This window comes from Oryza glaberrima, chromosome 9 (genome assembly GCF_000147395.1).
Source record: "Oryza glaberrima chromosome 9, OglaRS2, whole genome shotgun sequence".
Taxonomy (NCBI): domain Eukaryota; kingdom Viridiplantae; phylum Streptophyta; class Magnoliopsida; order Poales; family Poaceae; genus Oryza; species Oryza glaberrima.
The window spans coordinates 17,176,487-17,203,230 of record NC_068334.1 but is presented as its reverse complement, the minus strand read 5'-3'; the positions used below and the strand labels follow the sequence as shown (position 1 = coordinate 17,203,230).

At 44.8% G+C, this 26,744-nt stretch overlaps 3 protein-coding genes across 3 annotated transcripts; 1 reads left to right on the top strand and 2 right to left on the bottom strand.

Annotated features, from left to right (window-relative positions):
• The first annotated feature begins 551 nt into the window (after positions 1 to 551).
• Positions 552 to 2,003, top strand: LOC127785375 (protein ROOT INITIATION DEFECTIVE 3-like). Its single transcript, XM_052312806.1, has one exon. The coding sequence runs from the start codon at positions 552 to 554 to the stop codon at positions 1,875 to 1,877; it is 1,326 nt and encodes a 441-aa protein (XP_052168766.1). The 3' UTR covers positions 1,878 to 2,003.
• Positions 2,004 to 3,950: 1,947 nt separating this feature from the next.
• On the bottom strand, positions 3,951 to 11,128 carry LOC127784773 (uncharacterized). Its single transcript, XM_052312142.1, has 9 exons — positions 10,774 to 11,128; positions 8,358 to 10,268; positions 7,618 to 8,264; positions 5,964 to 7,203; positions 5,494 to 5,828; positions 5,336 to 5,413; positions 4,935 to 5,041; positions 4,451 to 4,542; positions 3,951 to 4,367 (listed from the first exon to the last, which is right to left on the bottom strand). The coding sequence occupies exons 1-9, from the start codon at positions 10,934 to 10,936 to the stop codon at positions 4,330 to 4,332; spliced, it is 4,611 nt and encodes a 1,536-aa protein (XP_052168102.1). The 5' UTR covers positions 10,937 to 11,128; the 3' UTR covers positions 3,951 to 4,329.
• A 10,649-nt stretch (positions 11,129 to 21,777) lies between these two features.
• LOC127785351 (uncharacterized) lies at positions 21,778 to 22,585 on the bottom strand. Its single transcript, XM_052312783.1, has one exon. It carries the CDS (start codon positions 22,511 to 22,513, stop codon positions 22,283 to 22,285), a length of 231 nt encoding a protein of 76 aa, XP_052168743.1. The 5' UTR covers positions 22,514 to 22,585; the 3' UTR covers positions 21,778 to 22,282.
• Between the last annotated feature and the right edge of the window lie 4,159 nt (positions 22,586 to 26,744).

Sequence of the window (26,744 nt, the reverse complement as noted above, 5' to 3'; positions counted from 1 at the left end):
ACAGTTACTGAGACCTACTTTTAAGAGCAAATACAGGCTATAAGTCAGCTGCAAATATATTTTAAAGAGATAAATAAGGAGAGAGAAGAGCAACGGGCTACAGATTTATAGCCAGCTGTAGTATGGACTCTAAGATGCAGTGTGTGTATGATAGGTGGGACCAGTTATTGATAGTGTAGTATGTAACTATTATATGAATAAGCTATTAAATTGGCTATAGATGAATTGGAGTTAGTAGGTAGCTATACTATTAAACTTGCTCTAATATTACAGTTCTTATTTTTGGCATAACTTTATCCGCTTAGGCTTTTAAGCCCAATTTTTTTGATTTTGTACTTTTATATCGCTTGCTTTTAAGCTAGCTTACCGTTTTGGAAAAGCTCTGAATGAAACGGCTACTAGTTTAGGCTACAAGTTAAAACTATTTTTATACTTATAAAAGCGCAAATAATCAGAGCCAAACAGGTCACTTCACACTCCTTTTTTTTTCCCTTCATCAGTTTGCCCCGGCGAACCCGCGACACGCAGCACGGCGGGGTCGCCGCGTGCTAATGGCGGCGTCCTCTTCCTCCTCCTCCTCCCAGCAGCTGGCCGGCGACGGCGAGCTCATCCTCGCGGCCTGCCATGGCCGGCCGGTCACGGCCTACGACGCGCTGTCGGGCCACGTCGTGGCCGAGTTCCCGGCGCCGGTGAACACGTCGCGGCACGGCCTCGCCGTCGTCGCTGCCCCGGGCGCCGCGGCGCCCTTCGTCGCCGCGTCCCACGTCTGCCCCGTCACGGGCGCCGGCTCCGTGCTCCTCCTCCACTGGTGGTCGCGGGCGCCCGCGCGGTCGCTGCCGGTCCCCGAGCCGGTCGCGCCGCTCGTCGCGGCGCCGCGCGGCGGCTCCCACTCCCACCTCCTCGCCGGCGGCCTGTCCGGGCGCGTCCACGCCATCGCGCTCCCGTCGGGCGACGTCGCGCGCTCCTTCCGCGCCCACGGCGGCAGCGCCCCCGTGTCGTGCCTCGAGCTCAGCGACGACGGCTCGCTCCTTGTCTCCGGCGGCTACGACGGCGAGGTGGCCGTGTTCGTGCTCCTCTCCGTCCTCGACGTCGACGCCGACGCCGACGACGCCAGCGTCTCCGCCGACCTCTCGCTCTACCGCGTGCCGGCGCACGCCGCGCCGGTGACCTGCGTCGCGTGCGGGCGCGGCGGGTGCGACGCCGTCGTGGCCACGGCCTCCATGGACGGCACGTGCAAGGTCTGGACGCTCAAGGACGGTAGCCACCTGCGCACCCTCACGCTCCCATGCACCGCGTTCTCGCTGACCCTGGACCACCTCGCCGCCCGCCTCTTCGCCGGCGGCTCCGACGGCCGCGTCCACGTCGCGTCCCTAAGCCCCGCCGCCATCACGAGCTCGTCATGGCACGCAAGCGGCAACACCAACGCCGCCCTCGTCGGCGTCGGCATGGCGAACGGGAGCAAGAACCTCGTCACGTGCACGGAGGACGGCGAGGTCAGCGTCTGGGACATACCAAGCGGGTTGCTCCTCGCCGCCTCGTTCCGGATCAGCGGCGCGGTGACCGACGTGATGGTGATCAAGAAATCCGCCGCCGCCGCCGCCGCCGGAGACATGGTCAGGCCACGCGACGGCGGCGTGGGCTTCACCGGCGTGCGCGACGGCGAGGCCTGGAGGAGAGCCGGCGAGGCGGCGCGGATGGAGCAGACGCGGCGGGAGTCGGAGGTGGAGAAGGCGAGGTCCGTCGAGCTCGTCGAGATGGCCGTCGGCGGGTACAGGAGATGCCTCCGGCTGATGCTCCGGGAGGTGACCGCCACCGTGGCCGGTGGCGGCCGCCGTCCGAATGACGTCAGCTCATCGGACGGTCACGTCAGTGACTAATACCACAACAACAAATTTTTACATCGATACGAATTGCTGGACTCTTACTACAGAGGTCAACTTCATCTACGTTACGTTTTTTGTTGTTACAATTCCATTAAAATTTGCTTCGATCGCAATTCACAGTTTTTCTCGCACAGATGGTCCTATCACCCACAAGTGAGAATTACATGACACACTCACATATGCCGCAGCAAGTGGCACACTACACTAGCGCTATGCCGCTTAGGGATGAAAACGGAACCGATACTAACGGTTGATATTCATACCATATTTATTTTCGTAAATTTTGCTAGACATAGAAACGAACACGAATAGCTCGGATAAAAAATAAATACTCCCTCCATTGTAGGTTATAAGACGTTTTGACTTTGATTAAAGTCAAACTGTTTTAAGTTTGACTAAATTTATAGACAAATATAGTAATATTTATAATACTAAACTAGTTTCATCAAATCAATAATTGAATCTATTTCATAATAAATTTGTCTTGGGTTGAAAATATTACTGTTTTTTTCTAAAACTTAAAGCAGTTTGGTTTTGACTCTTATAATCTGAAACAGAGAGAGGTACGAATTATGTCAAAATATAAATAAGGATTAAATATGACCGATACACAAACATACGGTATCCGTATTCATTTTTCACCGGAGCAGACAAAAAAACAAACAGCTCCGTTTTCATCCCTAACGCCACTTACCAGTTACCACGACGGGCTCTGCGGAGACCCACGCGCACAGCTGGGACACGCAACGCTGTCTGCCGGATCGCCCATCTCAGCGCCTCGCGCAGCGCCATGGCCGTGACCCAAAGCCGCTCTCGACGCGAGGCCGCGAGCAGCCTGCCTGCGCCGCGCACGAGCCGCTACAGTTTGCGCTGTGCCTGCGCAGCGCAGGGGCCAGGCCGCCCAAGGGCCAACCACGCGCGCGCCCACGCCGAAATTAATCGCCGCGCGCGCGCGCGGGGCATGCCTGGTCCCCGTCGCGTGCCAGCGCCATGCCCCGCGCGCGCGCGCGCGCTCGATTGCCATGGCGTCGCCGTCGCGCCCACGCATATAGATATAGCCACTGCCGCGCGCGGCGCGCCCCTGGCCGCGGCCACGTTCACGCCGCGTTCCAGGGGAACCTGGAGTTAAAGTAGCAACACCCCCCATCACGAGAGCGAGAGCTTACACTGTTGCGGCACACACATGACAAACTCGATCGCACACTGGTGGCTGGCAACAACTATCGTCTATTCGTCTCGCCGTGCCATCCGACGAGCAGGAGCTGTGATCCAGTGGGAAAAAGTTAATTGAGCTGCATCTCCTTTTTTTTCACTTGTGCACAATGCATGATGCATGGGTAGAATTGTAGGAATGCATCGTGAGTCTAGTCTGTTCAGTCTGACTGATCATGCTCTTTCTTTCTTTTGTTTCTTTTTTCTTTTCGTGTTTTTGTTTAGGGAGGATTCAAACGATTGAGCCATGGAGGAGGATGTCATGGGGGAGGGGGACAGTTGAGACTTGAGAGTGATGACAGAAGAGAGAGAGCACAACCCGGCAGCAGCGACGACGGCGGTCGCTTCTGCCAGGGCCGTGTGCTCTCTGATCTATCTGTCATTGCCGTCCATCTCGCCACCCCGGTCGTCGTCTCTCCGCCATGGCCATCGACGAAGCATCGTGCATCTCAGTTCGGAGATTTGCTACGGTCCAGCAAAAAGTACCTCGAAGTACCGGTGCCTCGAGGTATATTTTGTTGGACCGGAACAAATCTCATATAATTAATGTTTCATATTTGTTGTGATACTTTTTGTGCGCTACGAACTCGAGTGTACACCGCCGGACACCGGGACAAGCACGGCGATCGCCGGCGAGGGTCGGACACGGTCCCGGCCGGATGAGGCGGTGGCGAACAGGTATAGCGCCGGAGCAAGCGGCAAGCTACGACGACCATAGTTAACGGCTATTCTTCTTCCTGAAAACTGGGAGACATACAGAAGTTCTTCCTGAAAACTTTTCGTTTACCTGTTGATTTTCTGGTTGTATCTCTCGAAAGAACAGAAAATTGTTAGTTACACAGTCCCATACTCTCATTCAATCATTTCACTTCCAACACGAGTTGATTTCGTCACTTTGAAGAGATTGTGTGCCAAAATCACGTAGTTTTCGTTTCCAAATGTATTGTCGTGGTCACTTTGCCGTCTGGTTTATATCCATAATCTCGGTAATTACTGTACTGCCCAGAAAGGTTTTCATAAACATAACTCGGCTGGTACAAATTGGTTATGCCCAAATATGTATACAAATGTGGCAACACATGTCCTGCTAAATTCTAGTATTCCACAAGAAACAAATTTTCTGCTACGTTGATTAATTTTCTAGCATACAAGAAAATGCCGTCCAAGCATATGCACAACTGTTGATGATGTAATTTGGCAATGACGTATTGCCGATAGTCCGTCAAATGGAAACTTATCTGAAGCCACGTTGTGGTATGTGAACTGAAAGAACTGGAGAGAACAGGCAAGAGAAGACAAATTCAGCAGCAGTAATAACCGAAATAAATTTATGACAGAGATGAGCTGGAGGTTACCATCAGATAAGTTGAAGGAGCACTTTTGTGCAAAAAGTTCTCTAGGGTCTAAACTCTGATTGGACAACAAGAGTTTATCCAAGTTTTCTTTCCTGCAAATCAGACAACTTTGTAAATAGAAAAGCTAGAGGACCAGTACTTCATTATGAACACAGAAGCAACAAGCAGCAAAAAGAAGTATGCAAGTTGTTAAAATAGAAAATATGTTCAACATTTATGTAAAGAAGCTTCCATAGCAACAATATGCTAATCAGTGTTAAAATAGAAAATATGTTTAACATTTATGTAAAGAAGCTTCCATAGTCACTTCACATCGTGCTCAAAAGACTATCATGTAATCTTTGACATAATACGGAAGCTACATTTGTTTCCCACAAGTGATGAGCTTTCACATTAGGCATCAGTGCATCACATCAAACACACAACTTTTTCTCAAATAAAGGCTGCAATTTTGAACAGGGGATTTGATTAGATGGATACATACCGAGCCCACGAAGGAATAAATTTCCTCCTACGTCTGGATTCTTGCTCATGTTCAAAATCATCATCATCCTCTTCATCAGAATCCTTATAGGGAGACATTTGGTATGACTGAAAGAAGTTTTCAGAAACAACACAGGAAGTAATACACTGTTAGAACTATTGTTGACTCTAGAACAAAAGCTATGAAGAGCAAACGGGTCAACTTGGCAACATTTAGTTGTTTTGCTCCATCTGCAAATAAAACTATTGGTGTGTGTATCTAAACATTTTGCCCACATTCTAAGGCTTATGAATTACGACATCAGTTACACAGTAATATACACAATAATTGACCAGTACCAATAAATACAGATTTCTATCTATGCCCCTCTTTCACAACGAAGTTAAATAAACAAAGCGTACCTCTTCAAGACTGTTTGGAATATTGGTCATAGCAGGTTCGGTAGTTCTCCCATCAGGTTTTGTCAGCTCTATATTATCCTGCAATAATTAATGTATTCAGTAACAAAAACATGTTCTAGGAAACACTGATAGAAATAAAATATTTTGCTTCTACTCACAGATGTTTTTCGACAAACATCTTTCTCATCATTCACAGCAAGACTTTTTTCTGTAGGCTGCTTCTGTTGTTTCCGAGCCTCCTCAGTGCATTTTCTTTTTCTCTGCTTTTCCTTCCTTTCCTCCTCTCCTCTTTGCCGTTTTTTAGCAGCCACATCGGCATCTCTCTTCTTCTTTTGTTCCTCCTGTTTTTGCTTTAATTCTTTCTCTTGCTTCAGTCTTTCACGCTCTAGTTTTGCAGCTGCTTTGCGCATTTCACGTTCATTTTGTTTCTTTTCTTCAAGGCGTTTTGCAGCTTCAGCTGCCTCAAGTGCCTTCACTCTGACATCTTTTTTCACTACAAGACAGAAGTCCAATTTATGAAAGCTATATATGAGCACCATTCAAATTCTTTTTAAGCTCAAAGCATCACTAGCCAAATGGACTAACATTTTTTTAAATAAACAATGATATTAAAAATACTAGCACTTACCACATGCTGTTGTAGGTTGCAACTTTGGTTTTACAAGAGGTATAAATGATGTCACATTGGCAACAATATTGCTAGGCTTAGATTGTTTGTCAATATTGGCTTCACTCTGGTGTCTTCCATTTCTGTTATGTAGTTCTGTCCTCCTTAATCTAGGATGAAGGGAATCAGACATTTTTCTCTCTCTCTTGGTTGAAGCAGCAAGACTGTTTTTTGGCTTATCGTTGGCATGACCATTTATGAGATCTGTCTGATGATTGAGCTCATTACCTGTATCCAAGAATATTGAGGAAAGAGAGGCAGAATTTACAGTGTTTTGACATAATCCAGTGATATCCTGAAGTGCTTTTCTGCCAGATGGCAACTGATGCGAGTAACTCAAACCAGCAGATCCATGTAACATCCTTTGGTATTCATTTTCTTCTGCGATGCTGCTATGTTCATCAATTCGGAAGCATTCTAGTTCAGGAATAGAGCCCATATGTTCTGAACTAGATCCAGATCTAGCTGACAGTTTCCCCAGGCCATATTTTTCAACTGATGGGGTCAATGGATTGTCATTGTTCTCTTTTGCACTGCTACCATTTGAAGAACATGAAGCTGTGACATCATAAATAGAAAAGGAATCATCAAGTCCCAATTCACATGCTCCAAAAATGTCAGTTATGCTTCTATCATTATTTGCTCTGTATTGTTGCAAATCATCAGGGAAGTTTATAGGCTTCCCAGACATGGCTGACAATAGATGGCTCACACCACTTGCTGTGTTAGTGTCATAATTTGAGAACTTTGAACTGAGGGTGACTAATTTTCTGGACTCACAAAGGGCTTCAGATGTCTTTGTCTCAGCACATGGGCTGTCAAATTGGATAGGAACATCAAATCGCTCGAATTCCGGCATTGTGTCATAACAGTCAACAGATTCATCCCCATCTTGCGTAGTAATAGCAGCACCAGACAACAAACTTCCCTTTGAACCATTACTTTTACATCTCCTGTCAAGTTCTACACTGGAGCCATAACTTAAATTCTCACGAACCAATGCACTTGGTGCATGTGTTTGATCACCATTTTGATCCGAAACATAACTTGCAGATATAGTAACTGAGCTCTCTCTAGAATAATTTTCTGAATTTAATATTACACTCTGAGATGCAATGTTATCAATCTGAAGAGTCATTTGCTGGTGTACCACACTCGAACAAGTATCATTTGCGTGTTTACCTTCTAAGCAAGGATTTTCCTGCCAACAAAGACGATTTTTCAGTGCATTAAATTCTGATTCACAACCAAAAAAGTGAGCATCGCCTAACATACTGGCTAAAAATGCTAATAAATTATTTTTTATGAAAATGAGTGCAATATTACATGCAAAACTACATTACCATTGCCCTGCTGTATGCAAAATTTAGTTATGATCTAATTGTACCCATATCACTTACTCCAAAACAACAAAATGGACAGGCTACATGGCTGTATATTCAAGATTTATTAGAAAGTAAAAGTATAACAGATCCTACGGCCAGTCTGAGCATCACTAGTTCAGTACTTAGCTGCATATTATCTCAATAGAAGAGTATGATTGAGCTCTTCAGGTGAACTAAAATTTGTAAGATTTCAGAACAGAAAGGAAACAGAGCACTTGATGAACACGTACCTCTTCTGCGCATGATTTCTCATTATCAATTAAGGTACCATAGCAGCTAGGCAAAGCAGCGGTTGTTTTCACAACATCTAATGTATTTTGTAACTGTCCTGGAGAATTCCCATTTTCATTATCTAAACTAGCCTTATTATATCTTTCAGGAGAACTGCTAGTTTTATTATGGATACTAGATACTGATATCTTGCCGTGACTCACAGCATTCCTCTCCTCTGACTTGAGAGACATGCTCCCAGAGGACCCTAAATCCCTTAAGAAGTACCGGCCTGAAGGCTGAGACTTCCCTGAGAAATTTCCAAGGGGTAACACATGATTGTCAATATCAACTTGGTGGACCACAGACAATGAATTTGTGTTAGGAGAGCTGGAGAGAGCAGCATTTGATTGACGCTTTATTCTTCTTCTCTTAGATGATGGGCCACCGTTTACTTGAACTCCATCTGCATCTGACCTCTTCTGGCCACAAGCAGCACTTCTTCCTTCTGACTGGAGCAGATTAATTTTCTCATGTGACATCAAGCTACGTAAAGAGTATCGAACAGAAGGTCGTAAAGATTTGATTTGCTTATTGTTATCTGCGGTGCATCGATTAGCATTTATTTGAACAGCATTATCAAAAGGAGAGGTTTCTTGTTCTGTTCCTGCAAGATTAGAAACTATGTAAGCACGTGCCAGAGTGGCAGTTGCTATAAAAGACAAATTAAGATAATTCCTACAAGTAATAAGCGCAGTACCATCTTGTTGGAGATCTTCCGTGCAGTTCATGGCACAAAACCCCCTGCTCCTTTCTGTTGTGTGCATCACACCAGTTGAAATATTGCTTTCAACCTTTTGCCCTGCAGACTCATTCTTTCCGGAAGAAAAACCAGATGCTTCAGTCAAACCCTTGGGTTTTTTCTGAGAACTGTTGAGCTCTCCAGAATGGCAGTTCACCAAGTCGTCTGCCTTCATTCCTTTCAGCATCTCATTATGTGTACCCAGAGTGTGGCCCAAGGGAGTATCCTCATCTGCAAAACCATTGAGTTCCATAGGTGGTCTATCCAATAAATATTGCTCCTGGGACGGCGGTTTCTCTATGGATACAGTGGTGCCCTCAACAGCACAACCATTGGAATCTTTGTTATTTTGTGATTTACAACAAGAGAAGCTCGGTTGATAAACATCACCAGAATTAACGAGTCGAAGTGGAAGCAGATCTGGGCTTGCAGCAGACCTAGATGGGGAGCATTGGCTATTTGTATCATTTGAATGCGGAAGGTGGTCTAAACCAACCGCTTGCAACAAACTGTCCGGCAATATTCCTGTTGATAGAGGAGGCCGAGAACTACTGTCAGCTGGTTGCACAGATCTACTGCGTTGACAAGGCAAGACATGAGGATCAGAGCTCCGTTGTTCAAGAGGAGTGGAGTTCCGAGAGGCAAGATTTCTTATTCTTTCGGTGCTTCCTATGGTATGCAATGCATCTGTTTTAAGCAGTGGATTGGCATCGGGGCATGCTTTCGTTTCTTCCTTTTCAAGTAGTTGGCTGACCTTAGAACATGGTCCTTCCAGAGAATTGATTTCAGGATTACAATATGTATCCTGCTCAACTAATGGTTCACTCGTGTAATTAGGTACTTCAGAGGAAATGGTTGGACACGGGTCCTTGTTTCGAGAATGCGTGGGACTAAGATCAGGACTGCCACATTGAAGGTGCTGCTTCAATGTTGCACTGTCAGTGCTTAAAAGTCCCAATGCAACACCATCAACCAATGAGCTTCCCACGGAACGAGGTACATGATAACAGCCAGTAGAAGATAGGTCTTCATTTAAAGGATGTGCCTCAGCAAGATCAAGATGGGCACTTTCCAGTGGCTGCCCCATTTTTTCACTTGAAAAATTCATGCATACTGATTCAACACCTTCAAATTGAAGAATTTTGGGCTCAACAAATAGATGAGTTTCAGGGAGGGGATGGCACACGCTATCTGCAACTTGTGTTCTTGATGAATCTCTAGCGGAGCAGTCATTAGGAACCTTGAAGAGACTGTCAGAACTAACAATCTTGTTTTCTAGAACCAGAGATGGGGAACAATCTAAGTGAACTCCTTCACTTCCAAGACCACCCTCTTTACTGCACTTTAAGAATTCAGCTGAGTTCCTCTTGTTGGTATAAATATCATTCTCCTGACCTCGAAAAGGGTGTGTTGCTCCAGAATTGTTTCCATCACCACCACATGGTTCAGAGGATGATGATGTGGTGGTCCTGTTTAGCCGCACGCCAGCAATCTTAGACCTCTCCATCCTGTTTTGCAAACCATCACTACTTCCACCATTTGCAGCTTCATCCCTTTCACGTAAGCGGTCTTCGATATTCCTTTGCCTCGACCTGGAACGTTGAATCCTTGAAAACATGTTGGCTTCAGCTCTAGTGTTGACAAACTCCTCATTAACTTTAGTCTGCTCTTGCTGGACCTCTTGATGTTGGTCAGTATCCAGAGAATTACAAGCAGTCCATAGATGGCTATATCCACTTGGAAGCCCCACATTTCTTAAGGAAGTACTAGGAACAGCTGAAGGCTGATAGACAGTTCTATTGATTGCTGGTGTGGTAATATGGCTTCCAGTGAAAACAAACTCCGATGGCGCTGGTTTGCCATTCAGCCCTGCATGTCAACGAGGCATTTCAGCATTCAAACAAATTTAAGATAACAGAAAAGTGCATAAGAACAAAAACGAACAACATGCATGGCCCGAAATATACTACTGTATAAAAAACTCTTATATTCCTTCCAATGAAAACACAACTTGGTTCAAACTACTTTCCCTCGGTTTATAATTAAAAGAAATTGGAGACCTTCTGCTGTTTCGGCAATTTTAACTGCCAAATTTTAGCAAACAAGCTCTAAATCTGTGCACTACGAGGCCCAAAACTTTCAAAATGCAACGGATAAGAACGCTAACCAGACTAATCCAGTACGAAATGTTCGCAACGCTAAACTAAAACCGAAATGGTAGCTAGCATAGGTAAAATTAAGCCTGCGCCACCTTAAATCTACCAAAAAATCCCATCAACTTGCCCAAGCCTAGCTTCAATCGCAAACCCAAACCCCACGGAAAATGGAACCGAGCGAGAGGAAAAGGGGGCAGCAGCAGCAGCAAGCAACTCACCCTGCGGCGCAGCGGGGCGCGACGGGAGGAGCCACGGCGGGGGGGGGCGGCCGGCGGCGAGGAGCGCGCAGGCGAGGGACTGGTCGTAGGACTCCACCTGCTGCCGCATCTGCGCCGCCACCCAGTCCCGCCGCTCGAACACCTGCATGAACAGCTCCTCCATGGCGCTCCCTCGAGGTGGGTCGGTCGGCGGCTGGATCGGACTAGGGTTTGGGCATTCGAGGAGGCGGGCGAGGGGGAGGCCGATGCGTTGAGTTTGAGAGAGATGGCGGAGGAGAGGAGGGGATCGGGAATTTTTGAATTTGGAGAGAGGAGGGCGGCGACGGGGGGCGAGAGATCTGTGGCGAATCCGCTGCGTTGCGGAGGATGTGTGGGGAGGAGGGGGGGACGAGGCCGATGCGGGGAAGTGATCGGACGGCCAGGAGGCCTGGAGGTTCGGCTGTCCCGTGGGACCCACCTGTCAGTGAGATAAGCTCGACTCGCCCGAGATGGACCGTCTCCTCTCCGTCATAGGCGGCCCATCTCGGTGCACCGCGAACGGCCCAAGTTATCTCTACCGCGAACAATTGACCGGCCCATATTTGATTGCTACCACTGGTTCCAGGAGGAAAAGGTTCCCTTTGAGGTCCTCATCGTGTCGTCGAGTTTCAAAATCGTTCGTGAACCGGAATACCATATATAATGCATCCCTAATCTTGCAAAATCGAATCATATTAGATCCTACCCAATATAAAAAAAACCAGGAGCAATAATGCTTACAACCTAATATGACCCTTTTTACAAGACCAGAGATGTCTTATATGGTATTCCGGTTTAAAGACAAGTTTTGAAACCCAACCACACTATGAGTAACCTCAAGTGGACTTTTTCCTACTAGCAAATTCAACACATCTCGATGGAGATGGATGGAGCTAGCAGTCGTGTGCACCAACGTATCTCGGGCAAGAAGGCACAACACTGGAGTTGTTCTTCATCGTGTCGTCTCTCCGGTGAGACCTGGAATAGTACCTGCTTCTTGTTATCTGGGACAACACTGGTAATAAATTTCAGATGTCACTGTAGAAGAATTCAGGAATCACACACAGGGTCACTGCATGCCGGCTAGAGTTAACTCCTTTGATTTGGAGAAAACATATAAATTTTGGAGGATTTTAATCCTACAAATGTCTTTGAAATAAAGTATCAAATACTATTCTATCATTTGAAAAGACTTACCGAGCAGGGTTTCAAGGCTAATGTAATCTATCAAGAATCCATTACTGAGACACAAATGCATAAGATTTATCTATCCAGGTTGTAGTTTACCTCTAGCCAAGAACAATCAATTTCAATAACATAAGGTGAACTATGTGTGCAAACCACGCGGTACAACATTGCATTGTTAGATATCAGGGTTCACTAGCATAACCTGATAAAACTATTTATGGTTGAGAAACTGGGACTTCTTGGAAATTTGTAGTCAGGTTATATCATACAATTAGTAAAACAAACATGTGAGTTTCAGATACTATTCTATCATTTGAAAATCCTATAACTAACTTTTTTTCCCCGCGTCGCCTCCCCGCGAGGGCGGCACGGGCGGCAACAGCCCAAGCCGCCGCTGCAACCCACCACCCTCGCCTCTTGCCTCGCCGCCGCTCGAGCGAGGTGCCGGCAAAGTGTAGACCCCCGATTTTGGAAATCGGAAATCTTCTGTGTTTATCCGTACCAATCCTTGGATCAGTAGTTGGTACACACATACATAGTTGGATCACAACATATCACGAATGAGTTCAGGCTAAAAGAGTTAAATACTAACATTAGGGCCAGGTAGGCCAACAACTATTAGAGAACAACAGCGGAAGACAAAATATTATAAGGGCCCGGTTAACATGCCCCAGGCAGTCGACTGGGGAACGAGACCTAGAACAAGACCGCACTCCGATCATCTTGTTAGATACGCAAGCGTACCGACAAGGGCTTCTCTTCAACACTCTCCTAAAAGATATATAAATAGCAAGGGTGAGTACCAACCGTACTCAGCAAGCCACCACAGCAACAATGCACATGATATGGGTATTCAAAGGATGGCTATGGTTCTTTTGCGCAAAGCAAGTTTTGTAATTCTTTTCACAAGCCTAAGATCTAGCATAGACTGATCAAATTTTAGTACCAGTATTCACATTAAACAACGACGGTTCTGTCCACCATCCATTGTGATCCCAAGGATAGCTTCCTGCCATTGAGTCGTCATGGTTTTCTGAGGACGTCCACCTTCCCTCCTCTCAGGAAGTGGCTCCATCAGTATAAAAAAATCATCATGCAATAACCCATCCCACACAAGTTAAGAATTTAGAGTCTAGCCAAGTGTAATACACGTCCCGGTGCTCAATAACCGCGAGCACGGCTATTCGAATAGATTTGGTTTACTCACACTGCAGTGGATGTACACTTTATCCGCACTCCGCAACTGCCCAACACATGAGCCTCGTCCCAACACATGAGACGCGTCACGACAAAGCTTTTCGATAACCTCGCATTGGCAGTACCCGCTCCATGAACTTTACATCCTCATGCACTCTAGGCGTACATGGTTTCTAGCAGTGAGAGAAGTTCTGGCGCACCCGGGAAGGAAAGACTCACACATGCATTAAGTTATAATTATGTTTAAATTCTCACATGGCAGTCCTACCGATGGCGACACCACTGTAGACACCCGCCTCGCGGTTCTACCAATGGCTGCCCCACCGTAGAGCCCCTGCCTCACACATCAAGAAACCACTATGCATGGATACTGCCTCCGCTCAGCTATATACTCCGCTAGGTCTATACCCATACGAGAAGTGCAGTTGTACGGGGGGTCGTTTCATGCTTAACTTCATGGCTCGGTCCTTAATTGACCGGGGACGGTACTAGCCTTTTCCGGATACCACCCAAATCCTCCGTCCGCCCCAGTCGAAAACAGTTGTTTAATTTTATTTCTCCTTTCACAAATCATGTCATCAACATCATGGCAATGTGGCGCTCATGTCTCCACATGCCGCATCTCAATTACCCTCCCAAAGGTAATTGCCCAAGAATATAGCATTTGATAAATATGAGTATGCATGATTCTTGAGTAGCATCTCTAAGCATTTGTCATAGTTGACTAGGGACTCATACGTAATCATGGTTACAAGGGAATAAGGGTAAACAATAATCAAGGTATGGCATATTCACAAATAGGATGTTCATCATTGCATGCATTCTTATTTGTAAATAAAAATAATTTCGTAATTGGGATCAACATGTTCAAGGGATAGTGATGACTTGCCTGCTCAGGATAATCCTTATTCTTGATATAATTCTTGATCAACCTTCACCTCCTGGAAGTTGCAGACGTTGCCTCACGACTAACCGATACACAAGGTCTATAATACGCGAGAAAAACCAATATTCAACAACAATCAAATATGCACAACAAAATGTACTATTCGTGTTTGCTAATGGATTCCAATCATGCTAAGGGCTAAAGTTTCTTAATCTTTCTGTTGTTATCGTGGTCTATTTAGGAGTTAACCAACATAGCATTTATGGTATACATATACATTTGGCTAATCGGTGGTTTAGTCTATCAAATGGTTATGGAAGGATTATGACTATATATGCATCTATCTAAATAGCACGGTTACATACCAGAGGTTCTGTTGTTAGATGGATTTAGGATCAATCAAATAATGAATTATTTGTATTATTATTTAATTGATGGAGGCTTTACTTTAATTATGAACATATTTTACTTGTCACAATAAATTATAAAAGGTTAATAATTATCCATGCTTTGTATGTTAGAGTTGTTTAGGTTAATCATATTATGGTTACAGATTATCCCATCACAAAATTTTACAATGAATAATCCTAATTTACAGTTGAACTATAATTATAATTATATGAGGTCAAGATTTATAACTAGTATTTATCTAATATACATGTTTGTTATATAGTCCCTCTAATTTAATATATGCAACAAGCAAATTAATACTATACCGTATAGTTATAATGGGATGTACAGTACAGGTGTGTGCACAATATCTTACTATTGAATCATTTATTTGAATAGTTGCTATTTACTACGAGCTACACAGTACATGTGATTTTAAGTGGATTTATGAGTGAGTTACCATCTATACAACTTAAGGGTCGATTTCCAACCTAAACATATACTACTGTATAGGAAATGCCGTTAATTAATTTCGTGCGGGTGATTTTAGTCACACTAGCTCTGTTATTATCTCTCATAAACAAGTTAAAGACTCATCTACGTGTGTTCAACTTTTAGTCACATAGTATGAGGCTAAACATTATTTATACAATTTGGACGTCATGAGTATAATTATATATTGACATATATTAATAAATAGCACTAGTATTTCCTATGCTTTAATTAATTTGAAACAATGCTCCTAATTAGTTTACATAGGTTTTACAGTGAAAAGGCGTGTTAAAGACAATTATTTGACATCTACTTTATAGTACAATATCAATTTTATTTATTAGCACATTTTTAACTATTATGCATTATCTTAGTATTAATTATTTAATAAATGTATTTTATCAAATAGTGAATTATATACCATTGGAAAGCTTATGAATTTAGATAAATTTAGGTTCAAGTTTCACTCAAATCCGAGTTAAAATGAGAGAGTTATGCTAGTTTAAAGATTCAAATTTGAATTAATCGAGAAATTGCAAAAAGGTACTGTTCATAAATGATTTAAATTTAATCCGAAGTCTGTTCTAACACTAACAGCTGCTGACACGTGGGGTCAAACCTTTACTTTATTTTCCACCGAATTAATTTTCTAAAGGGAAATAGGATGAGCTAATGACAAGTGGGGCCCACATGTCATAGACTCGAGACCATAAAACTTCTATAATTAGATTTTTAACCACCCGGACCCACATGTAATAGACACAACTAATAAAGATTAAGAAGGGGATTACTATTCACCAATTACGTGGGGCCCACTCTAATCTCTCCTCTCCTTCCTCTCTCTTTCTTCTTTTCTCTCTTTCTCTCTCCCGGCTCCTTTCTCTCTTCCTCTCTTCTTTTCTCTCTCTCTCTCCCTCCCGGCTTCGTTCTCCCTTCCTCTCTCTCAGCTTTTTGCCCTCTCGGCGGCAACGGCGGTGGATGCAAGGGGGGGGGGAAAGGCGGCAGCTCACCGTCAACGGCGACGATGGCGATGGCGGCGCAAGTCGCGGCACGGCGCGGCGGCTTCGAAGGCGGCGGCGCGGCGGCACGACGACGGCGGCGCGTGGAGAAGGGGAGAGGGAGAGGAGGAGGGAATGGAGTGGGGTGGAGGAGGGGGAAGGGGCCGGGGTTTTTTTATAGGGGAGAGAGGGGGAAAAGGGAGAGAAAGAGGGGGGGTGAAGCGACGGCGGGGCGGGCTCGAGGCGACGGCGGCACGCGCGGCGCGGCCGTGGGAGCGACGGCGACAGCGCGCGCGGAGGGGAGGGGCTCGAGACGAGCGGTGATGCAACGACGATGCGCGACGACGCGATGCAACGGCGACAAGACGCGACGCGCGGGGCTCGAGGGGGAGCGCGGGGCTCGAGAGCGACGCGACGGGCGGGTGACGCGACGGCACGGCGACACGATGGCGCGGCGGCGTGGGGCTACGCGCGGCGGGCGAGCGGCGCGCGGTGACGGCGATGGCGGCGCGGCAGTGGAGTCGACGCAACGGCGATGGCGATGGCGACGCGACATGACGCGGCGGCGCGGGGCGCGAGTGGCGCACGGCAGCGGTGCGGGCGACGACGATGGCGACACGAGCGGCAGCGGGCAGGGGGAGGAGGAGGGCTAGGATGGCTAGGAACCAAATCGAACACCTAGGGGGCTAATGAACAGTGCTAGCCGGCTATTTAACCCTAGTTTAGCCTATTTCCTATATAAATTTTATTCTATAAATCCTAATTTTCACACAAATGAAGTTTACTCAATATTTGTGTTATTCTAACCAATGGATTCACCCTAGATTAATATTACCCATATTTATTTATTTATCGCACAAATGAATTCTTTTTAGATTAATTTGAGTTATTGGCCCTAAGGTGAACTTATATATTTTTTTAAGACTTTGGGGTAATATTGAATTTAATATAACGACTTGTCATGATTAATACATTAGCAGATTGGTCGAGTTTAGTTGTATAGCAATATATTTTATACGGATAGGTTTAATCTATTTATTCTATAAATAGTAAATTGAGACTCGGCACAATATTAATCTAATTGTTTAATTAAAACCTCACATAATTTCATAAAGCTTAATTTAATTATATGACCATTATTTCATGTGAATTGGTTTACCTTTATATAGACCATTATGGTTTAGTAATATCCCATTAATTACTCCTAGTGAAACTATCTTATAGATAGAGTTCCATTATAATTGGTCATCATTTCATGTGTATTTAGATGTCATGGCACGCAACACATGGTTCAAGTATTTAGTAATTAATCCTTAATTTAAATTAGTAATTAACCTTCCGTTTGTCTGGCTTTGTTTTCTTGTGCGTAATTATTTGTAGGGTTAGCAATTAAATATTATATTCTCGTAAATTTATCTATTACTTAAATTTTAGATCCTTACTTTACTTTCTTTGTGATCATTTATGGTTTGGCAAGCAATAGCAATCATAACAACTAGCATGATGCAAAAGTTTTTAAAAAGTTCAAAATTTTAGTGATTGTTATTGTCTTGAATTTTCAGGATGTTACACAAAGCCAGCGTCTCGCCAGGACGGCGGCGGCGGGGCTCGCAGCTCTCGCTCCTCCGGTTTCCGACGCGGGCGGACCCGAGGGCGGAGGTCGGCGGCGTCGTTTCCTGCAGCGGGCGGAGGCCATGGCGGCTCGCGGCGTTGGGCGGAGGAGGCGTCGCCGGCGGGGCACAGGGAGTGGCGCACGGGAGAGGGAGCAGCGGCGGTTGGTAGAGATGGTGGTGGTGGAAGTCCCGCCAGATCCACGCCTGGATCTGGCGGGGAGGTGACTGGCGGCGGGGCCTGCTGGTGGCGGCGGCGACGGTGGCGCCCGGTGGAGCAGAGGTGGACGAGGTCCGACTCCGTGACGGCCGGATCCGGCTGGACGATGACAGACGGCGATGGGTGCATCCTTAGATGCACGGCCAGCGTCGGGGCGAGCGGGCAACGGAGGCAGCGGCTGGCGGCGATGGTGCGACGGCGTGGAGGCCGGCGGCGGCGTCGTCGGGGCGGTTGCTGGCTGCTTGGTGGCGGATGACGACGGTACAGCGGCGGTCTGTGGAGGCGGTGGTTGCCGTCGGTGGCAGCGGCGATGGCGACTGTGACTATGGAGGCAGTGGTGACGTCGGCGGCGGGAAGGAGTCGGGTGCGAGGTGAGGATGGCGACGGCGAGGTGGCTGGGCGTTCGGCAGCAGCGGCTGCGGTGGTGGTGACCGCGACTGCTGTCACCGGAGGCATGACGGCCTCAGACGGCTAGCCGAGGGCGTGGGAGACGACTGCATCTGGCCGGCGCGGCATCGTTTGGTGGAGGGGTCGGAGACCGGCTTGGCACAGAGAGGCGCAGCCGATGGCAGCGGAGGCTGGCTCAGCGCGAGAGGCGTGGGCGGCGGAGATGGAGACCGGCTTGGCGCGAGAGGCGCGGCCGATGGAGGGAGGCCGGATTGGCGCGAGAGGCGCGTCCGGTGGAGGAGGCCGGCTTGGCGCGAGAGGCGTGGCCGGCAGTGGAGGAGGCGACCTAGGTGTGTGGAGGAGCTGCCGGTGGGTGTGACGCGGTCTTTGGCGCACAAAGGCTGGCCGGCGAGGGTCGCCGGTGCAGGGGTCCCACATGTCGGCAGAGCTTGTGTGGAGGTGGAGCATCAGTGCGTTAGCCGTGGATTCGCAGGTGGTGAGCAGCGGGTGAAAACCCAGTCAGGCCTTGGTCGGACCGACAACGATGGTTCATTACCCCTCCTGAGGGCGTTGTCATGCTGTCTCACCCCTCAAGGGTGATTGCCGGGCGAAAGCCCAGTCTTGGCTCTTTTGAGCCCCGATGGACGGCGGTGGCGGTTTTCCGTCGCTTCTCTTCTTGAAGACGTCGTTTTGGCATCCCCTAGGGGGCGATCTCGTCTGTGTCCTTTTGTTGGTCTAAGTGGCGGTCGGTCACGCTTAGCGGCGGCCGGTCCGGTGCTAGCCTTCTCCTGGGTTTGTATGTTGGCGATGTCGGTGAGTGGGTGGTGGTTTTTTTTTCCTTTTTCCTGGTTACGACCCTCCAGGGTTGTAATCTTGTAATTTTTTCATGCTCTATCAATAGAACTTCGCACCGTCTCGTGCGAGTCGTTCAAAAAAAATTTGAAAATCCTATGGAATGGACAATCCTATAGAGATTTTGGAGGAAATTTAGCAAGAGCTTTAACATCTTGGAAAATTTCCTTCGAGTCTATCTCTCTCACCTGATTTCTATGTTTCTCCTGTGATCCAATCAAACGGTTATTCCTGTGTTATGCAATACTCTGTTTTGCATTTTATTCCTGTCAGATTCCTCTGTTTTTCCTATTTCTATGGTTTTTTTTTTATTCCTAGGATTCAAAGGGGCCAACATTTTCAGAAGAAATGGCACCTGCAGTTGCAGAGAAGCGGAAATGAAGGGGTGGTCTGCAGAAATTCTTCAGAACACTACGTAGGACGAGTGGTCGAGTGGAGGACACAAACATGAAGATCTGCAACGCTGCATGATTGAAATGTAGGGGGTAAAGAGGGTTCAAGACTTCGATATATTGCCATTTCATCTCTGATATACAAGAACTCGTCGATTAAAGACAAATGCATGCGGTAAATCCTATTTCCTGTGTTCTTGCCCGCTGCCGTTTTCGTGTACAGATCAAGTCTTGCAGGTTGCTTCCTGTCATTGTGATCGTCTGATCGATCGATGGCTCAATGCACAGTTGCTTCCTGTCATAAACCGCCATCATCAACCTCAAGGATCACTGGTCTTAGCCTACAAGAATTATTCTTCATAGTTCATACTTCATTCTTCCGTGCGCATGCAGCCCGCATTGGGATCCTCTGCATTGGAGTACAAAATGCAGAGATGCTACAGTAAATTGCATTAGAAGAAATCTGCACCATCCATTTATAATCCTATGCCAGCCCATGCACTTGCAACCTTGGCGAGCTCAAACGTGTAATTTACTTCAGATCTCATCTTGGGTATTGTAAAATATAGCAATCTAATAGTAAATCACAAAATGACTCAAAGATGAGCCAATCAGCCAAACACAAGGTGAGAGCAGCAATCCAACTATATATACAGATCGCTGAGAAATTAACAGTAGAGCTAACTAGATAGTCTGCTCTGCACCAGCACCATGCTTAATTATCAGTGTATTATATTCCTGTACACCATCACTTTACACATAAGAATGTCGTCGTATGTGCAAAGCATATATATTTTCAGGATGTGTCATACGTAAAGCATCTAGCAAGGGATCAATGAGAGAATATGATATGATACTTAAAAGATTTTGTTCACATATTAAAAGGAGAAAAGGCCAGTGTTGTATCAGTGGAAGGCCATTTAAGTAGTAAAGCTCGTGGATAATGCCGCTGTTATAGAATTCGCTCCTTCTGTGTATGGGATTCATGGAGGCTTGGCTGGATGGAAGCTGGCATTAGGTCCTCACATGGCGTGCACATTTCTCTCTGAAGCAATACGTTACTCTCTCCTCGAAAAAGACATGGAGGCTGCTACGGATCGGATGTCCGATCTTGTGGAAATCGTCAGACGGTGTTGCACCGTGTTGTTGAGAGATGTTTCACATGTTTCATCTCTTGATAAAAAAATATTTCAATAAAAAAGTTCCAAATGTTTCACTGACAGAGAAAAATGTTTTAGATATTTTGCAAAACATCAAACGGTGTTGCACCGTATTGTTGCAAAATGCTTTACATGTTGCACTCCTCGATGAAAAATGTTTCAGATGTTTCATCAATCAGGGAAAAATGTTTCATCGCTTCAACGGAGGTGTTTCAACCAAATGCAATTAGAACATATCGATTGCAACATCAAGAATCAATATATGCAACATCGAATCAAAACAAAATGAAACACCTTAATACACAAAGTGCAACACAAAGCTAAACCTACCTCCGTCTTCTTTGTCAACTCCGGTTGCTGCTCCTCGGACGACTAGCGGCATGAAGTGAGCGACCTCGTCTAGGACTAACCACATCAACGTCAGGTATCCCCGGCGGCCATGTCTAGCGTCGTCGCCGCCGCGTCTTCGGGATGACGCCTTGCTTCTTCGTGGGCACCAGCTGCAAGGCCAACCACACGTCGAGGATGTAGAGACCGAACCGGTTGACGAGGCCGGTGGTGAGGTGCCGGTGGTGGTGGTAGAGGTTGGGAAACCGGCCTCCTACTATCGTATCTCGGGGGTCAGGAAGGCAGCGAAGACAAAGAGAGCGAGAGGTAGAGACGAAGAGAGCGAGATGCGAGAGAAGGGAATGGGGATAAGTTCGAGGATTGGGAGGAAAAGGTGGGAGATTGGTTCGGTGCTGGGACCCACTCAATGATGCGTCTGATATTTCATCCCACGTCGAACGCTCGAGATTAAGCATTTTCGAAAAGACCTATCACTCGACACCAGTATGAAAAATCAATCACTAATTTTTGTTGACCTTTTTTCCATGTATTTTCAAATGTGTTCACTTGCATATATTTATATTTTTATGCTTTCCTAGAGGAGTATGTATTGCTTGTCTGTTTTGTGACTAGCTTGGCAACATTAATTTGTTCTATTTTTCGCTCTCCCTATGGGTTTTGCTGGATTCTTTTAATTAATTGCAGTTATATGGTTTTCGGGTCTTTTTTTAAGAAAATTAAGTCATTTTTTTCTTCCTAATATTAAGTAGGACCTCTTTGTTCTCGAGATTATTTCTCGTGGTTTACCTTAAAAAATATTTTCTGATGAATATTAATCCAATGGTTAAAATTAATTACATATGGGTATGGTTCAACAAAAATATTGTCTGAACACACTTTGCTAAACAGAGGCACTCATACACGCATGCTTGTTTCGATTGTATCCACTATATATACATTCACCATCCAAAAGGACCAAAACATCATAAACACGAACAAAATCCATCGAACTAAGAATTACAGAGCACTTCCATCAGTTTATTTCATGGCACATGCCCACTATAACATACATAATAATTAATACTTCATCCGATTCACTATGTAAGACTTTATAGCATTACACATATTTATATAGATGTTAATGAATCTATACACATGTATGGTTAGATTCATTAACATCTATATGAATATAAGCAATGTTAGAAAATCTTACACTGTGAAACCTGAAATGGAGGAAGTAGTGATCAATCACAAGCTTAAGTACTACATCTCTTGGATCATATAGCCTGTAGTAGCTTAACCACACTGGCAATCACACACACAGAAAAAAAAGAAATAAAAGTAAAACCAACAAATTAAAGACGATCGAATCAGCGATGATTAATTAATTAATTAACCGTGGGCGTCCGGCGCCCGGTCGGCCGGGATGCCGTCGGCGGAGGCAGGTTCGGGGTCGGCGCCGACGGCCAGGGTGTTCGCGGCCGACCTCGCGACCTCGCCGCCGCCCTGGACGAGGCCGCCGTCCGCCGCGGCGCCGAGCGGCGCCACCGCGGCGGCGGCGGCCAGCAGCAGCAGGAGCGCGGAGGCGAGGGCGAGCGGCGGCGCCGCCTGCTGGCGAGACATGTGTGCTCTCCGGTCGTGTGGCGGCGACGGCGCGCGCGGCTGCAGGCGGCGGGCGCGGTCGATGTGTGTGCGTTGGTGGAGTATGTGTGTCGTCGTCGTGGATGGAGTCTGTGTATATATAAGCCAGCGAGAATGGTAGAGCGATGTGCGGATGACGAGGGCGAGGACGAGGCGAGGTGTCTGGTGAAGTGGTGAGTGGTGACCCGATGGTCACGGAGCATGGCGTGGCAATTGCATGCATGTGCCGGAGCCAGATTGCATGAGTGGTCTCGGGCTGTAAACATCTTTGATCACTTACATTAACATCCACCCATTTATTTTATTTCAACGCATTTGCGAAAAGAAATTTTACATGACAACTAAACAGTTATAAAAGAATTTTAAGAAAAACTGATAAGATAAATTCGTATGTAATATCTTGTTTCACAAATAAAAAAAATGCAAGTTCAAATTCGGTTTCTGTGAGTTATAGAAAAAAAAAAAGAAATCAAACTATAACCAGTAAATAGTAGACGTATATTCATGGTTAAAGTTAATATTTTAGCTACAATTTATATAATTTGAATTTCAAATCGTATGTCTTGAAGGGATATGTTATATATCAATCTACCTTGTTATTTTTTTCTAAAAAAATTCATAATCATTTAGTTGATATACAATAAATTGGTAGACATTCATCCAAGCAATTAGAATCCATCTCCGTCTCGAGCGGGAAATGGATTCGAATCCCTCCAACCGGATGTCGTGTATTTCTCTTGTTATAATATATATAAGTATTCCTTATATTATATTTTAGGCCTTGTCCAAATACATATCTAGAAATGCTTATATTATAGAATAGATGTATTTTTTTCCTCTCAACTTCAATGAAAGTGGTTATGAATTCTTCATCGTCTGAAAATATACATTTATGGCTATGTATTTTGATATATTACACCAATTCTATGTGTCCATATACATCTTCAGTAGTTCTTATAGTTTGGGACCTTGTATAGATAGACAGAAATGCTTATACTCACTCAAGTTGATAATAATCCACGTTTTGGACAGGACTAGCTAACAGCCAACTTTAAAACTTTTACTAAAACAATTTCCAAAATATTTGCCATATAAATATGGAGGCCATAGGTAAAGGTTAATTTTTAAAATTACTTCAATAAAAACATATTCTTGTTGATATTTATAACGGAAATTAGTGACCAAAGTTATATTTTTAGAGATTGTGTCCTTCTCTAAAACAATAATTATTTTCAAACAAAGGGGAGTATTTTGAAAGAGAGGGACTTATTTTTTTGCTCTCAAATTCAATGAAACAGTCGGGAGTAATATTTTAGGATAGAGGGAGTATTTTTAAAAAAGAAAATTAAAAAAGTATAAGTCTATAGTGATATCTTCCTCCACCAAATCTAAGTTTGAGATCAATCTACATGTTGAGAGAGAAAAGGAAAAATCTAGGCGTGACTAGTATAAATGTTCATTCGTGGATATGTCTTTTTCTTTTTCTCTTCATGATTTGAGTTTGAGTTTAGATTTAAAATTGTGGAGTGGTATATGTATGTTGTAGCAACGTTATTAAATGTTTTGAGATACTTTACATAGCCATTTAGATTGTATTTGAAAAGTGATGAGGGGACATCCCCGTAACTTAAAAAAAAATATGTTTCTGATATGCTATCATATTACTATCATGTTTACTTATAGAGAACCCATATAAAATGAACGTGTTTTCATATACAAATCCAGTTTATTTGATACTACCTCCGTTTTTTAATAGATGACGCCGTTGACTTTTTCTCACATGTTTGACTATTCGTCTTATTCAAAAAATTTACGTAATTATTATTTATTTTGTTATAAGTTGTTTTATCACTCATAGTACTTTAAGTGTGATTTATATCTTATACATTTGTATAAAATTTTTGAATAAGACGAATGATCAAACATGTGAGAAAAAGTCAATAACGTCATCTATTAAAAAACGGAGGGAGTATATATCATAGACAACTGAACCAGACAAGAAGTGGCAACATTGATCAGACACACACAAGCAAGCGTGATTAATTACATATACTAGTAATTAGGTAGTAATTAATTAGGTATATATGGAATGAAATGGCCTCCAAAAACTCTGACAAATTAAAGTCACAAGGAAACAGCCACTGTAATACTGTAAATATATTAAGCGTTGGCGCCACCCGGCGACGGGTTGACCGGGACGCCGCCGATGTCGGAGCCGACCCCGAACGCGTTGGCGGCCGCCGACTTAATCGCGGACCCCGCGCTCTCCAGCTTCCCTTCCCCCGGGACTCCGGCGCCGCCGTCGTCCGCGGCGGCGAGCGGCGGCGCCACCGCGGCCACCAGCAGCAGGACAGCCGACGCGAGGGCGATCAGCGCGCGAGGCATGTCGTCGTCCGTCCGTCCGTCCGTGCGCGCGTCGTGGCCGCGGCCGGTCGGGAGTTGTTGTTGCTAGCTAGCTGCGGAATTTAATTTGCAGGCGTAGGTCGATCGGTGGCGTCGATAGATTCGCAAATCGCAATGCCAGTTTCGATCGGGCCGGAGGGTGGTGGTGGTGGTGGTGGTGTATATCTGGGCGGCGAGGAGATCGCCGGAATGGGAGGAGGAGGAGGGCGGAGGCGAAGCGCGTGCAGCAGCCGCGCCGTATGTTTCGCCGGTGCGCGCGGGTGGTCGAGCGCGCGTGCCAAGCGGGAAGGACGGATTAACTTGGTTTGTCTGAATGAGTGGTCACCCGGTGGATCCGTGGTAATGCTTACTCCTCTCTAAAAAAATACTACTCCCTCCGTCCTAAAATAAGTGCAGTTTTAGCACGGTTCATGTTCAACGTTTGACCGTTCATTTTATTTAAAAAAAGATTATGATTAGTATTTTTATTATTATTAGATGATAAAACATGAATAATACTTTATGTGTGACTAATTTTTTAAATATTTTTCATAAATTTTTCAGATAAAACGGATGGTCAAAGCGCTAAACACGGATATTTATGGCTGCACTTATTTTGGGACTGAGGTAGTACCTCCATATTTCATATTTTAATGTATAACGCCATTGATTTTTTTTCCAACATTTAACTATTCGTCTTATTTAAAAAATTTATGTAATTATAATATATTTTATTATGACTTGATTCATCATGAAATGTTTTTTAAGTATGACATAAAAATTTTCATATTTGCACAAATTTTTTTAATAAAATGATGGTCAAACGTTGGTTAAAAAGTCAACGACGTCATACATCAAAATAAAATATATGGAGGGAGTACTAATTTAGGTGAAGATTTGATACAACCGTCTAATGAATTGGATATGAGCTTGTTCAAAATAAATTAGGTGGTGTTAAATCATTACCTACGTTGATTTTTTTTAATGGAGTATGGCTGAACAAAAAGTTAAAAAAATAATAGGGAAACCAAAAGTTTCATTCATGAGCATATAGGGTGTGTTTAGTTCACGCTAAAATTAGAAGTTTGATTGAAATTGAAACGATATGATGGAAAAAACTAGTTTATGTGTATAGGAAAGTTTTGATGTGATGAAAAAGTTAAAATTTTGAAGAAAAAATTTAGAGCTAAACTGGGCCCTAACTTAATTAACTGTGGATGGCAGGCATATGCCAGCATTAGATGCGTGGATGGCAGGTATGATGTATCATGATTTTTGATGTGGCTGTGCACGTGCAGAATGTCAAGGGCTACGAACGAGGACACGATCATTAATCATAAAACTTTTAATTTTTTTTAGAGGAAGTTGTGCTTTATTGATTATGATAAATCATTACACAGTGTCTCCGAACACACTCTGGGATAACATTACGATAGATACCATTACTAGAATGCGCACAACTCACAAGACCGAGCTAGTAAAATGAGTTGCGACATTCGACACATGACAAACATAATTAATCACTATGCCAACTAAAGATCGGTCCATCAACGACGACTTAACTCTCTGCATGATACTTCCTCCGTTTCACAATGTAAGACTTTCTAGTGTTGCCCATATTTATTTAGATGTTAATGAATCTAAATATATATATGTGTTTAGATTTATTAATATCTATATGTATATAAATAATGCTAGAAAGTATTACATTGTGAAATAGATCGGAGTAAATAGTAAGAATTGAAGCTGGCCTTTTGGAAACATTCGTCGCGAGTGAGAGCCACTGCGCAGCGTAGAGAAGGATTTAGCAAGCTCCGGTATGGTATCATCT

Coding starts and splice junctions, on each gene's coding strand:
- LOC127785375 (XM_052312806.1), top strand. CDS start 552: ATGGCGGCGTCCTCTTCCTCCTCCTCCTCCCAGCAGCTGGCCGGCGAC.
- LOC127784773 (XM_052312142.1), bottom strand. CDS start 10,936: ATGGAGGAGCTGTTCATGCAGGTGTTCGAGCGGCGGGACTGGGTGGCG. Junction 8,265..8,357: donor GGAAGATCTCCAACAAGATG/GTACTGCGCTTA, acceptor CTAATCTTGCAG/GAACAGAACAAGAAACCTCT. Junction 7,204..7,617: donor AGAAATCATGCGCAGAAGAG/GTACGTGTTCAT, acceptor CTTTGTTGGCAG/GAAAATCCTTGCTTAGAAGG.
- LOC127785351 (XM_052312783.1), bottom strand. CDS start 22,513: ATGTCTCGCCAGCAGGCGGCGCCGCCGCTCGCCCTCGCCTCCGCGCTC.